The 15,898-nt window shown below is 35.2% G+C and overlaps 2 protein-coding genes across 2 annotated transcripts; both read left to right on the top strand.

Moving 5' to 3' along the window:
- Nucleotides 1–1,795: 1,795 nt before the first annotated feature.
- On the top strand, nucleotides 1,796–2,716 carry LOC127684360 (olfactory receptor 4P4-like). The gene has a single exon (XM_052181303.1). It carries the CDS (start codon nucleotides 1,796–1,798, stop codon nucleotides 2,714–2,716), a length of 921 nt encoding a protein of 306 aa, XP_052037263.1.
- Nucleotides 2,717–10,866: 8,150 nt separating this feature from the next.
- LOC127684359 (olfactory receptor 4C16-like) lies at nucleotides 10,867–11,793 on the top strand. Its single transcript, XM_052181302.1, has one exon. The coding sequence runs from the start codon at nucleotides 10,867–10,869 to the stop codon at nucleotides 11,791–11,793; it is 927 nt and encodes a 308-aa protein (XP_052037262.1).
- Nucleotides 11,794–15,898: the final 4,105 nt, after the last annotated feature.

Below are 15,898 nucleotides of genomic sequence, written 5' to 3'. Positions count from 1 at the left end.
GTTAAAGATTCATTGGAGAGATTGGTGCGTCCCATAACTTCTGTTGCTTTATCTGAAGGTCACAGAAAATGAAGAGGATCCATATTAAAGGACACATGGCAGTTTGGAAAAATTTAGATCCTGACAGAAGTAAGTATTATGAATAATACACAAACACACACACACAGAGACACATATGTATATATATATATATATATATATATATATATATATATATATATATATATATATAATATTAAAGCTTTGAATATAATAAAATCTTTCAGATACTAATTTTATTTTTCATAGAATTTGATATCAGTAAACCCTACACATAAATTCAGTTTCTAATGTATCTTTCTCACAGATTTTTAAATAATAAGACATTTTAAAATTATACACCAATCATATGGAAAATGGATAACCAAGGTTTTAAGTCTCTTTTATTTAACCATGATCTTTATAAATATGCAATATTGTTGAGATACAAATCCCATGTTCATTCAGGTGTAGTCCTACACTATTGTATATTTATTTAAAAAACAGGCAGAAATATAATGACATAGGGTTCATGAAGTATTGATGAGGACAAAAATGAAAAAATTTATGAAAACTATTTAACACCATGTTCAGAGCATTATTACTACTGAATATAAAATGTGTAAACTTTTCTTTTTCCCTTTTCTTTTCCCTAGAGATTAGGTTTTGTTGTTTTACAATTTTCTCTAAGGTAGACTTATTTAAAGTAGCTGAAAATCATAGAAAATTTGTTCTGACCATTAACACTAGTCACATATTCTCATGATCTTAGCCTTTTATTTAAATTTCAAGAATTAAAATTCAATGCTTTTCTTTCTTTTTATTTTCTTCCAATCAAGATGCAGTTGGGATCACATTGAAAAATTATGCTTCAGAAGACTTTGCATTAATAGACAAAAATTGCAGACCCTGAAAAATATGGCAAAAATAAAAAAAACATGTTAGTGACTAAGGTAAAATGGTTATTCTCTCTCTCTCTCTCTCTCTCTCTCTCTCTCTCTCTCTCTCTCTCTCTCTCTCTTGCTCTCTCTCACTCTCTCTCGCTCTCTCTCACCTCACTCTTGCTCTCTCGTGTGTGTGTTTGTGTGTGTGTGTGTGTGTGTGTGTGTGTGTGTTTGACAGAGAAAGAGCGAGTGAGACAGACAGATAGACAGACAGAGGGTAGCAGAGTAGAGAAAGAGACAAAAAAAGAGAGATTAAAATAAAGAGAGGAAGAGAAATGTAGAGGACAGAGGAAGAAAGGAGAAAAATGGAACCAGAAAAGGGAACATAGAGAGGGGAGCAGTAGGAGAGAGGGAGAAAATGGGGTGAATGGGAAAGGGAGAGAAGGAAAGGGAGAGGTTGATTTCAGTATTATAGGAAGAGAAAGGTTAAAAAAATAAGAATAGCATTCATGTGAAATGACAGCCATCCATAGACTCTTGCATGCAGAGAAGGAGGCAGCAGTATTGGGACATGACTGTAGCATGATGAAGGAATGAGCAGAAGAGGAAGTAGAAAAGACCTACATGTGAAAAGGGTACTAGTGGGATAGCAGCATTTTCATCCTCTTCATGCATTTGACTCCACTGTTAGAACTTCACTTGCTACTGTAACTTTTCTGCCATGATGGATTTTATTCTCAAAACCCTTGCCTTTTCACCCTCTTTATTCTTTCCTTGGTATTTCTCTGATCTTTCCTCCATTATTCCTTCCCAACCTCATTCTCTTCCATTATTTTATGTGTAAATTCAGATGAACTAAATTTCATTTCTGTATGTGGATTCCCCTAGAATTCATGGAAAATCTCAAAAATGTCACAGATTTTATTTTTACCGGACTTTGGGAGAATAGACAAATAGAGCTTCTGTTCTTCCTCTTGTTCCTGCTTTGCTACCTGGCTGTCTTAGTGGGGAACTCTGTTATCCTACTCACCATCACCTGCAGCCACTTAATCGAACAACCAATATATTACTTTCTCTGTCATCTTTCCCTCATGGACCTCTGCTACACCTCCACTGTGATTCCCAGGCTCATCAGGGACTTGGCCTCAGCAAGAAAAAACATTTCCTATAATGAGTGTATGACCCAGCTCTTCACTGCCCACTTGCTGGCCGGTGTGGAAATCTTCATCCTGGTGTCCATGGCATTGGACCGCTATGTTGCCATTGTCAAGCCCCTGCATTACATGACTATCATGAGCAGGAAGAGATGTGACATGTTGATTGTCACAGCCTGGATACTGGGGTTCTGGCACTCCATTGCTTTACTACTCATGGTGCTCAGTCTACCGTTCTGTGGTCCCAACCACATCAATCACTACTTGTGTGACATCAAGCCTCTTTTGAAGTTGGTCTGCAAAGATGTTCATGTTGTTAGTACCTTAGCAATTGCCAACTCTGGGATGGTGCTTGTTGCCATTTTTACTGTACTACTTGTTTCTTACATACTCATATTGTATTCTCTGAGGACAAGATCATCTGCAGGGCTACGCAAAGCACTCTCAACCTGTAGCTCACACATAATGGTGGTAGTTTTATTTTTTGGGCCCTGTATTTATACCTATACTTTACCTGCACAAAGTGAGAACAAGGATAAGGAAATTTCTGTGTTTTACACTGTGATTGCCCCCATGTTGAATCCCCTCATCTACACACTCAGAAACAGTGAGAGGAAAAGCGCCATGTACAAGGTGTGGTCTCGGCTGTCACACTCATAGTTGACATAAGTGAGAGAATCTTGTGATTCTGTTATGATGGCCCTAGGTCAGCTACTATTCAACAGATCACAGAAAGTAAAAACAATTTGGGGCAAAGTCATCTGTCAGAGGAGCAACTTAATGCTCTGTCTAATCTACATAACACATGTTCATCCAGAAGTGATTATGTGGATGTAAAGACCTCAAGAATTGCCTTGGTTTGGTAGAATACATGCTTAAGATGGGAAAACTCTAGGTTCGTTTCTCAGTCACTCCAGCACACACACGATCCCTTCACACATACATGCACACTCATGCACAAGCACACTCACACACACATACACTGTCACACTAAAAATGAAGTACATCTTTAGCAAGTCAGTCCTCTGTCTCGAAAGAACATACACAGAACCCTGCTACTAGTAGGAATTTAATTCAATTTTCTCACTTGCTTTTTACATTTATTATTAGTTAATGTTTTCTTTTGTTGTATATTTATTAATATGATACTGGATTATATAAGGTCATCTTCATACATCTATGAAATATACTAAGAGCACATTACGCTCCCATATTTCACTCCTTTCCTTTGCATCACCTAACAGACAAGATGTAGATATATACCCTCAGAACTCACTGTGGTTGAAGAGGTATGGTGTTATTAATGTAGGTTTTTGAATGTGGTGAATTCAGGGGAAATATCCTTATTAAATCTTACTGTCTATGCTCTAGTAGCTTGCAACAGTCATATGAATATATTTTTGTTACATGTAAACTGATGAAATATTTGACAACAAGATCATTCTGTTAACATACAAAAGTCATAAGTGGGACACTTTAATGAGACACTTTCATGATATATGCTTCCTTCTCTAATCTCCTGTCTTCTCGTGAAATGCTTTGTATCATTGTAAAACAAAGACTTTCCCAGATACAGTGCATTTTTTCTTCATCTCATTTGCACAGTTTTTTCTGGTTACTATAGTTGAGACTTCATGCCTTATATATACCACCATCCTTACTCTTACTTTATCAAGGAAGATTCTGGAGAACCACCAGCAAGCCTAAAAACAAACAGACAAATAGACAGTCAAAACAAAAACCACAAATTCCTTCAATTTCCAATACTAATATGCCTCAAGATATTTACTATTTTTCTAATAATCCTGTATTTGAGAGCAATTCTGAAAAACTGAGTTTTCTTAATTATATTGAGCCATGTTTGAGTATAATAGGCATATGTCAGATAAAATGAATGCATAATTTTGATACCTTATTTTTCTTTGAAATGACTCATAAAAATGAGCCCCTATTGGTCTGTGCTAGGTCCTCTGCATATATGTTATGGGTGTTTACATGGTGTTCTGTGTGACTTCTAATAGTGGGAGTTGGGGAGTCTCTGACTCTTCCACCTAGTCTTGGGACATATTTTCCACTACTGAGTTGCTTTACCCAGTGTTGATATGAGGGTTTTTGGCTATTCTTAGTGCACATTGTTATGCTAGGTTTTGTGGATATTCCTGCAGTCTGCTGGTTTTTTGAGGACAATGGAGAAGGAGAGGAGAAGTGGAAGGAGGGGAACTGAAATGGGGATGTATTGAAAATAGTAAAGAAATAATAAAAAATTAAGAGCTAATTAAACACACCAAATAGTACTCAAATGCATTTTGATTTTGCATGTTTATATTCATTAATATTTACTTAGGATTTTTAAGTATATTCAACATGCAGTGTATCACTAAGGTAAACTTTTTGTCTTTTATATCATCATATATATTGTCCTTCAAATTATAGTTTACTCCTCTTGTCAATTAACGTCATATATTTTTAGAAATAATTTTTAGAAAAATATAAACCATAAACAAATATCTCCAGTTACCTCAAAGAGAGAATGGAAGCCAGTCTTTGCACATTTCCCTGTTAAAAGAACTTTCCACTTTGGTGTTTGTTTCAAGTATTTCATAGCTTGGAAATGAAAATTATGACACAACTCATAAAATTTATGGTGAAGATTATTGATATGTCAACAATATTCTTATAAATATTCTTTAGACTAAAATGAAATGATTAAGGATGGAGCACCTATTGATCTTGTATTCCTTGAGTTCCTTGAGATATGTCGTCCTTTTTAACATGTAATTATGTACTTTCCTGAGCACATCATGACCATGATTATGGTTAATAAATTCACAGCACATATCCAGGCTTCCTTTGAGTTTGTCTATAGTAAGTTTAGTGACTAAGCAAGCAAGCAGCTTCAAGGGCACATTTAACTCTTAATAATGTACATTTAAAGAACTCTTTCCTTAATTTTAAGCTAAATATTTATGTATAAGCTAAACATTTCAGGGGCATTTCTGTACATTATTTGAATATTTTATATGTGTGCTTCCCAACTTTGATCTAAGCAAGGTCACCATGTCATGTGTCTGCTACAATTTTTGTGTAAACCATGGCTTTAGACTGTACATGCTTAAGGTTATACTTCTTAATTTATCATGCTTAGGGGTAGGTTTAAGCCCTTGTTGATCAAAAGGGAATAAGATACGACAAGTCAATAGAGGCTATTGGTTGTGTGGCAGATATTTTTGTCTGAAGACTTGTTAAGTTATGCTTTTGTAAATCTATTTGCCTGCCAGATTCCCCATTTGGATAAAACCTCTTCCTCCGAGCTATAAAAACATTTTCTTCCCTACATTAAATGCCATTTTTCGAACACTCCTTTTTGTACATAGATATAGCCCATTTAAAAGAATAAGTTTGTTTTAATTAATTTGGCCATGAAAATTTGCGTTTGTGGTCTTTCTCCTCACACCTTTTTGATTAATATATTCTCCTTGTTTACTCTTTAGTAAACATACATATATCTAGCTCCGTGAGCTATAGGCACAAGCCACCATATTTTTCATGTCCATTTCTCTCATTATAATTGCTACCTAATTTTATTCAGAAATTATGGGTAGCATCCACTTTCCTTCAAATATTAGACAACATTATTACTATTGCCATGAACTGAATATCACAATGTATTATGCTTATTTCATTGTCATAGCTATAGGCCAAGCAGAATTTAGGTTATTATAGTAACTTTTGTCTTAATGGCAGGTGATGTGTTGGTCACTAACACCTGGCAATAGAGTAGTTATACCTCAGCAGAAGGCAGTAAAATCTTTATAGTTTCAGTCTCTCTTACATAAAATTCCATTTTGTACTTCATGAACTAGCAATATGTGATCAGTGGGAAATTAGTATATGAATGTTTTAAAAAAATTCATTGTAGATGAATTTTAATCCACTAGCGTGGCTGTTTTGGCAAAGGATCACATCCAAAGACCTTCTATGTCTATGTGATCTAGCTGGAATGGAGACATGCTCTAGTTACAGTATGATCTGGCTAGTCTACAGACATGCCTCTAGTACATACCTTTGATACCTTATGATGAAAATAATGTGATTTTGAACAAGGAAGAAGCCATCTTTGAAAGCAATGCCTGAGGAGCAGACAAAGTAATGAATCAGGAAAAATTTAACCGAATGAGTCAGAGATAGTATATGCCCTACTCTCACAATAACAGCACAGGAAGGAGAGGCTACTTAAGATTAGTGCAGGGAGAAATATGGTATGGCTGCTTTACCAGAACAATTTAAAATTGGAAAGACTGTCTTCTGAACGTGATAGCATTTGTATACTCCAGAGACCCCTCTGAATAATGCAGTTGCTTACAGACCATCACTGCCAAGTTAGCCTCCTTTCTACCTTCTACCTCAGAAGCATTATTTTTTTTTCTTACCAGTTCCTTTTTCTAGACAATCTTAAACTGTGTGTCTTGATGCTCTAGGCATTATCTCTGAAGCCACTGCTTTGTCCATTTCTCTGTTTACAGAACTCATTACTGAGTCTATCTACTTTCTTGATTTATTACTTAGACTAATTTTCTTCACGTATTCATCATACAAGAAGTTAAGGATATATGTAGATGTCCTACCCAATTTTTTTTTCCTCTCCTAAGTTCTGACTCAATCCATCTAAAGTTTCTTATTCTTTTTACTCTTTTATCTGTAATACCAACTAGCTTTGAAAAAAGGAAGGGATTTACTGTTCCCAGTGACATGAGTTATTAAGATAAATGGAAAGAAGTTTTTCTCTGCATTTACATTAATCCTAAGAGAAATTAAACGATTTTGAGATCTTGAAAGGTATCTTCTGTTGGCTGCAGAACAGACTTCTGGTTTCATCATTTAGCACTTCCCTCTCTAACAGTGTTTATAAATACCTTACAAATTCACTGTAGGTGATACCATATCTTGTTCCCTCCTGTACTCTGTTCCGCAGCTTTGGAAAGCCAATTCATAATGGAAGCAGAGATTCATGATCCAAATTCTTTTTTCCCAACTATATGTTATCTCTTCTTTTTTGCATGCTAGTGTCAGCTTCATTATCCATTCAAATATTTCTGTTTTTTTTTTTTTTTCATTTTTCTCTTCTGGCAACTTTGCTAAAAATGACACCTCTGTAACCTAACTTGTGACTTGTTACTGAAATCAAGGATGATTCATTTAATGTTGTAATATTTTTATAATTGTCTAATTAGGCAGTGCAAATTTGATGCATTATAGCCCATAAATTTTTTGTGATTAACTGAAGAAGGGAAACTTTGGGTCTCAAAGCTCCCTACAATGTCAATGTCTTATAATATTATGTGTTGGCATATTCCCTCTAGAAAGCAGAAATAATTTTTTTATTCAATGTCCCATTGCAAAGCTGTTACCAAAAGGTATTATACTGATGAGACTTATAGCTGGTCTTCTAACAGGTGAGAAATATTATTTCTGCATATGTGAGTTCAGAGATACACTATTACATATTTGGTAAGTATGTATATTTTACTATGTTTCTTTACATTGTATGAATGCATGGTAAGAATACTCTACTAGCCACTGGAAAAGAACCATTAAATTTAATTACTCAGTATACTTTTAAAGATTTACTATTATGATAAATATAAAATACTATCTTTGGAAAAAAGCAATTGTCTAAAATCAGTGAATTCTTTATAAGAAATTAGTATGTAGTATCAGAACATACTTTTACTGATTTGGGTAAAATGGTTTTTACTTTATAACATTTAGCAAAACTAATAACAATTTATATAGAAATAGTAAAAAAATGATTGGCCTTTTTCTTACAGAGTTCATGATAGTATGTTGTAGAAGAAAATTCTGTTGCAAAAGTTGTTACTATCAATGAAATTATCAATAAAATTATTAGGATATATAATATATGCTAATAAAAATGATATTCATATGTAAAAGGACATCAATATTGTATGGAAAGGAAAGGGTGAATTTGATATACTATTATTTGTTATTATTTCATGAGGTGAAATATGAAAACATTCCACATATAGTTTCATGGAAATTGGCCAAATGAGATTAGGCTGAGGAAAAACTATCTATGTACCCCCCATACTTAGAAAACATTATGCCTAACTAAAATTAGAGAAAAGAATATTAGAGAATAATGGCCTTGGCAAAACTTCTTGGAAGTATCAGCTTTGTGATGCTGTGAGCAAGTGCAATACTTGTGGACTAGTGTATGTTAGAGTATAGGATGATTATTTTCCACATGTTTCTAAAATGAAGTTACAAAGCTTTCACCCTCAGTGGACATACACACAAAATGTACTTTAAGAAATTGACTAACTACTTTCCAGATACAGTTCAGACCAACAATGTCACTGGTGATGCTTAAAATATATGTAGTGAAGTCAAAGGAATAATATCATGCATGGGAGTGTTACAAACATCTCACTAATTTGCTACTTCTTTATAAAACTGAGGTATCAGTTTAACCTTAAGCCCTGAGAAAGAATGACTGCATAGTAGTTTTTTCACAACAAAAACACTAGTTAAGAAAATATACCTTACAGATATTGAATAGTGTGAGTTTCTGTTTCTCTGCCCAGGCTATTCCTCAGTGTTGCTTTGGTGACATGGTATGAATCATGAAATGAAGTCATAGTTTAAGAGGCTTGAAGAGGATTTATTATGTAATGCTTTAATTTATGCTCTTACAGGGAAAAGAAATTGGCACAGCTGGTTTTAAGTCATAGTAAGCAATAAATAGAAGTCAAGTTTAGTGTGTGAGTTTCTGAAAGACATAAATCTTGTATCAATCAAGTAGATTATTTCTACCTGGTGTTCTATAAATCAGTGGAGATCCATGGAAGGAGCCACAAAACACTGATTTCACCATCCTCTATTCTGTGCTTTTACTCGTTTGCTAGTATTCAGATCTCCTCCATCACCTACTGCAACTACATAGCATGTGGTCACTATTATTTTTGTCCCTCTTGTTTGGAAAGTTGAGGTAAGTACAGATGATTTTTGAAGATATATTGCATTTTAGGGCTACTTGTCTTAATGACATTGAGGTATATTGTAATGTCTGATGAAACCTGATGGTTTTTATTAATTACTGCTTTTGGAGAGATCTGATGACAGCAATAGTTCATATACAAAAAAAAAGAAATATTAAAACCCCCAAACCAAACCAAATCAATACAAACAACCAAATTCCCAAAACCAAAACAAACAAAAACCTCACAAGACAGTCAAAGGAAAATATAGCTTATTTAATGTTCTCTTTACATATCTCAAGAATCAAGGATTCAAATCTCAGTTTGTATTGTCAAGATACCCATTCTAGTGGATGTCAACATGTCATGTTATTTGATGTTGTACAGAGCATGGAGGCCTTTCATTCTGAATCATTTAGAAAACTCATTGAGATATTTTGACATATGTCAGTTTTAATTTTGCTTCAGTTTGGGATTTTGTCTTAGCTTTCTAAATTATGAATGTAATTGCCATTTATTGCCCATGATATACAAAAATCTACAAAAAATAATTGTGGGAAAATATATTTATAACCAGAATGACATTAACACTAATAGATAAGGATCATTTCATTCAAATGCAATACAAAAATTTCACTTGAAACAATCATGAAATGTCTATATCTCAACAGACACTGAATTTATATTAGAGAGCAATAAAGACTGGTTATGGTAGATTTTCAACAGTCTATGGACAGAAATTTTCTTAACTGAAGCTTGAAGACAGAGGCCTCATGAATGGAAAAATGATGAAGAAGTAAGACAACACTGATTAAACTGGTCATTAAATAAATACTTCATTAAGATTCACAATTGCTTTCAACTTAATTCTATGATTTATTATGTATTTAAATAAGTTGCATTCATTTTATAAATGCCTAAAGAAAATAAACTAATTGTAAACATTTACAGTATATATATTGATGGTAAGTTGCCATAAGTAATATAATCAATGAAATGGTTAAAATTATGCAGTATTTGATAAAAAAAATGATCCTATATATGAAGTATACAGATGATACTTATAGATAATATAAAATATCTTACTATTTGAATGTAATTTCAGCTAGTATGAATAGCCTAAGATATGTTGTTCAGAAATAGAAGAAAATTAGATGTTCAGATATTTAGTAGATAGTATCAAGGGACATTCTTTTCTGTTTATACATAGCATTTGCCAAATATCATGAAGATTGATTGAAAACACCACCAGATTTTGTGCAGGTTACTGGCATTTATTGTTCTTCTTTTAAAGAACAGTACCTAAAATGAGTATAGTGTCAACTGTAAATTTTGGTAATAAATATGTAACATAAATGGAAAATAGCAATTTTATAAAATGTGAGGGCTAGATAACTTTACCTCACCACTACCAAGGATAATCAGATTATTCTCAGTAGAGAGAAAAAAATACATACGTTATTGTCACCAGAATTTTTTTATAAGAAACAATTAGGTGAATAATAAAGAAAAGTATACATTTTATTTTGAATTAACTGAACTGAAAAACTAATCAGAACCATACTAAATTCAGCAAGTTTGTGAGAGAGTTCTGGCGAAAACTTGTCAATTACATCAGGTTTCTTGAAACTAAAAAAGACATTGGAGTTGCAGACAGAGTTGGAAAAACAGTTTAATAATCAAAACGTGGAATGTTTTTATGATAAAGAAGTATCTTTGCTTAAAGTAATCCATCACACCACGTGGTAAAACTATTTTCTATATCTTTTGCAGATGACACTTTTCCTATGGTTTCCTTCTCATTCATGAACCATGCAGCTGAATATCAACGTGACAGAGATCATTCTTCTTGGCTTGACACAGGACCCCAGTAGGAAGAACATAGTATTTGCTATTTTCCTGTTCTTTTACATGGGGACATTACTGGGTAACTTGCTTATCATTATTACTATTAAGACAAGCCAGGCCCTTGGGAGTCCCATGTACTTCTTCCTGTTCTACTTATCCTTGTCTGACACCTGCTTCTCTACAACTGTAGCTCCTAGAACAATTGTGGATTCCCTGCTTAAGGAGACCTCTATCTCTTTCACTGAGTGTATAATTCAAATCTTCACATTTCATTTCTTTGGCTGTCTTGAGATCTTTATCCTCATCCTCATGGCTGTTGACCGCTATGTGGCCATCTGTAAGCCCCTGCACTACATGACCATCATGAGCCGCCGGGTCTGTGGGATGTTGGTTGCCATAGCCTGGGTAGGTTCCTGTGTGCATTCTTTAGTTCAGATATTTCTGGCCTTGAGTTTACCCTTCTGTGGTCCCAATGTCATGGATCACTATTTCTGTGACTTGCAGCCACTATTGAAACTTGCCTGTTCAGACACATACATGATCAACTTGCTTCTGGTGTCCAACAGTGGAGCCATTTGTACAGTAAGTTTCCTTGTGCTGATGCTCTCCTATGTCATTATTCTTCATTCCCTAAGAAACCACAGTGCTGAGGGGAGGAGGAAAGCCCTATCCACCTGCATATCCCACATTATTGTGGTCATCCTGTTCTTTGGACCTTGCATCTTTATATACACACGTCCTGCAACAACATTTCCTTTGGACAAGATGATATCTATATTTTATTCAATTGGGACACCTCTGCTCAATCCTCTGATTTACACACTGAGGAATGCAGAGGTAAAAAATGCCATGAAGAAGTTATGGAGAAAGAAAGTGGTGTCAGATGATTGACAGTAAATAAGGTCTGCAACATTTTTTTCTTATTTATCATTAAATTATATAATCAATAAAATGTTATTTTTATTAGGTGAATATATCAGTTTCTGAGGGAGTGGAGACCATATATTCATATAATAAAGAGACCATGTAAAACATACTTTGGTTGAGTTAATTTTCTGTGGTAGGATAAAGCATGAAATACAAATAGATATTGACATCCCTTGGTCTTCATTCATATTTGCAACTGTGTCTCTGGTTCTCCATCCTTTCTGTCCCAGTACCACTTGTGATTGTGATTATATTTTTTCCCATCTTCCTGTTGACTTCAGAACTTTCCTCCTAATAACTGTCTACCTGTATAATCACATTTCTTAAAAGTCTGATCAGCTTTACCTCTCCAAATTACATATTCTATGTTTTAATTGGCTATTTTTGTGATTTTAATATGTGATTTTAATGTTTGACATTCTCCCTTCCCCTCATTCCTTCAAAACTCTCCCATTTGTACTTTTTTTGCTGTCAAATTAGAACTAATAAGAGGAGTAATCATGACCTCATGCTTTACTGTTATTCCATTAATGTATATATGTACATATACATACATATTTAGTTATTTTTCATAAAGACATTTTGATCATATCAACTTGTGTTAATTTCTGAAATCAGCAGATTGTGACAGATTACAATAATTACAGCAAGTACTAGTAAACGGGGAAGTGTATATACACTTAAAGAAATCTCTTTTTTTTAATTAAATTTTATGTTTTATTTGACACATTTTTTAGTTACATTTCAAATTATTTCCTCTTTTCAAGCCCCCCCAACTCCCTAAAAGTCCCATAAGCTTTCTTCCCTCCCCCTGTTCTCCCACCCATCCCTTCCCACTTCCCTGTTCTGGTTTTGCCCTATACTGCTTCACTGAGTCTTTCCAGAACAAGGGGCCACTCCTCCATTCTTGTTCCTCATTTGATGTGTGGATTATGTTTTGGGCATTCCAGTTTTCTAGGTTAATATCCATTTATTAGTGAGTGCATACCATGATTGATCTTTTGAGACTGGGTTACCTCACTTAGTATGATGTTCTCCAGCTCCATACATTTGTCTAGGAATTTCATGAATTCATTGTTTCTAATGGCTGAATAGTACTCCATTGTGTATATATACCACATTTTTTGCATCCACTCTTCTGTTAAGGGATACCTGGGTTCTTTCCAGCTTCTGGCTCTTATAAATAGGGCTACTATGAACATAGTGGAGCATGTATCCTTATTACCTGCTGGGGAATCCTCTGGGTATATGCCCAGGAGAGGTATAGCAGGATTTTCCGGAAGTGAGATGTCCATACTGATTTCCAGAGTGGTTGTACCAATTTGCAACACCACCAGCAGTGGAGGAGTGTTCCTCTTTCTCCACTTCCTTGCCAACACCTGCTGTCTCCTGAATTTTTAATCTTAGCCATTTTGACTGGTGTAAGGTGAAATCTCAGAGTTGTTTTGATTTGCATTTCCCTAATGACTAATGAAGTTGAGCATTTTTTAAGATGCTTCTCTGCCATACGAAGTTCTTCAGGTGAAAATTCTTTGTTTAATTCTGAACCCAATTTTTAATAGGCTTATTTGGTTTTCTGGAGCCTAACTTCTTGAGTTCTTTATAAATATTGGATATTAGCAATCTCTCTGATGTAGGGTTGGTGAAGATCTTTTCCCAATTTATTGGTTGCTGATTTGTCCTTTTGATGGTGTGTTTTGCCTTACAGAATCTTTGTAATTTTATGAGGTCCCATTGGTCAATTCTTGATCTTAGAACATATGCTATTGGTGTTCTGTTCAGAAACTTTCTCCCTGTACCGATGTCCTGAAGGGTCTTCCCCAGTTTCTTTTCTATTAGCTTCAGAGTGTCTGGCTTTATGTGGAGGTCCTTGATCCATGTGGAGTTGAGCTTAGTATAAGGAGACAAGGATGGATCAATTCCCATTCTTGTGCTTGCTGACCTCCTGTTGAACCAGCACCATTTGTTGAAAAGGCTATCTTCTTTCCATTGGATGTTTTCAGCCCCTTTGTCCAGGATCAAGTGGCCATAGGTGTGTGGGTTCATTTCTGGATTTTCAATCCTGTTCCATTGATCTGCCTGCCTGTCATTGTACCAATACCATGCATTTTTTGACACTATTGCTCTGTAGTATTGCTTGAGGTCAGGGACACTGATTCCCCCAGAATTTCTTTTGTTGTTGAGAATAGTTTTAGCTATCCTGGGTTTTTTGTTATTCCAGATGAATTTGAGAATTGTTCTTTCTAACTTTGTGAAGAATTGAGTTGGTATTTTGAAGGGTATTGCATTGAATCTGTATATTGCTTTTGGCAAAATGGCTATTTTAACTATATTAATCCTGGCGATCCATGAGCACGGGAGGTCTTTCCATTTTTTGAGGTTTTCTTCCATTTCCTTCTTCAGATTCTTGAAGTCCTTGTCATACAGATCTTTCACATGTTTGGTAAGAGTCACCCCAATATACTTTATACTGTTTATGGCTATTGTGAAGGGTGTCATTTCCCTAATTTCTTTCTCATCCTTTGGTATAGGAAGGCCACTGATTTGCTTGAGTTGATTTTACAACCTGCCACTTTGCTGAAGTTGTTTATCAGCTGTAGGAATTCTCTAGTGGAGTTTTTTGGGTCACATAGGTAGACTATCATATCATCTGCAGATAATGATAGTTTGACTTCTTCCTTTCCAATTTGTATCCCTTTGACCTCCTTATGTTGTCTAATTTCCCGAACTAGTACCTCAAGTATAATATTGAAAAGATAAGGAGAAAGGGGGCAGCCCTGTCTAGTCCCTGATTTTAGTGGGATTGTTTCAAGTTTCTCTCCAATTAGTTTGATGCTGGCTACTGGTTTGCTGTATATTGCTTTTACTATGTTTAGGTATGGGCCTTGAATTCCTGTTCTTTCCAAGACTTAAGCATGAAAGGATGCTGAATGTTATCAAATGCTTTTTCAGCCTCTAATGAAATGACCATGTGATTTTTTTCTTTGAGTTTTTTTATGTAGTGGATTGCATTGATGGATTTCCATATATTGAACTAACCCTTCATCCCTGGTATAAAGCCTACTTGGTCATTGTGGATGATCATTTTTATGTGTTCTTGGATTCGGGTGACAAAAATTTTATTATTTTTTATTGATATATTTTTTATTTACATTGCAAATGATTTCCCCTTTTCTGGGTCCCCACTCCCCGCAAGTCCTATAAGCCCTCTTCTGTCCCCCTATTCTTCCATCCACCCCTTCCCACTTCCCTGTTCTGGAATTCCCCTATACTCTTGCACTGAATCTTTTCAGAACCAGGGGCTAGTCCTCCATTCTTTTTGGACATCATTTAATTTGTGGATTATGTCCTGTCCTGGGTATTCAAAGTTTCTAGGCTAATATCCACTTATCAGTGAGTGCATACCATGATTGATCTTTTGAGACTGGGTTACCTCACTTAGTATGATGTTCTCCACCTCCATCCATTTGTCTAAGAATTTCATGAATTCATTGTTTCTAATGGCTGAATAGTACTCCATTGTGTAAATATACCACATTTTTTGTATCCATTCCTCCATTGAAGGACACCTAGGTTCTTTCCAGTTTCTGGCTACTACAAATAGGGCTGCTATGAACATAGTGGAGCATGTGTCCTTATTGCGTGCTGAAGAATCCTCTGGATATATGCCCAGTAGTGGTATAACAGGGTCCTCAGGAAGTGACATGCCCAGTTTTCTGAGGAACCTCCAGACTGATTTCCAAAGTGGTTGCACCATCTTGCATTCCCACCAGCAGTGGAGGAGTGTTCCTCTTTCTCCACATCCTCGCCAACACCTGCTGTCTCCTGAGTTTTTGACCTTAGCCATTCTGACTGTTGTGAGGTGAAATCTCAGGGTTGTTTTGATTTGCATTTCCCTAATGATTAATGATGTTGAACATTTCTTAAGGTGTTTCTCAGCTCTCCGAAGTTCTTCATGTGAAAATTCTTTGTTTAGCTCTGTACCCCACTTTTTAATGGGGTTATTTGGTTCTCTGGGTTCTACTTTCTTGAGTTCTTTGTATATATTAGATATTAGCCCTCTGTCGGA

Source organism: Apodemus sylvaticus, chromosome 5 (assembly GCF_947179515.1).
Source record: "Apodemus sylvaticus chromosome 5, mApoSyl1.1, whole genome shotgun sequence".
Taxonomy (NCBI): Eukaryota; Metazoa; Chordata; class Mammalia; order Rodentia; family Muridae; genus Apodemus; species Apodemus sylvaticus.
Note: the sequence above shows the minus strand (reverse complement) of the source record. Positions and strands in the feature narration are given on the sequence as shown.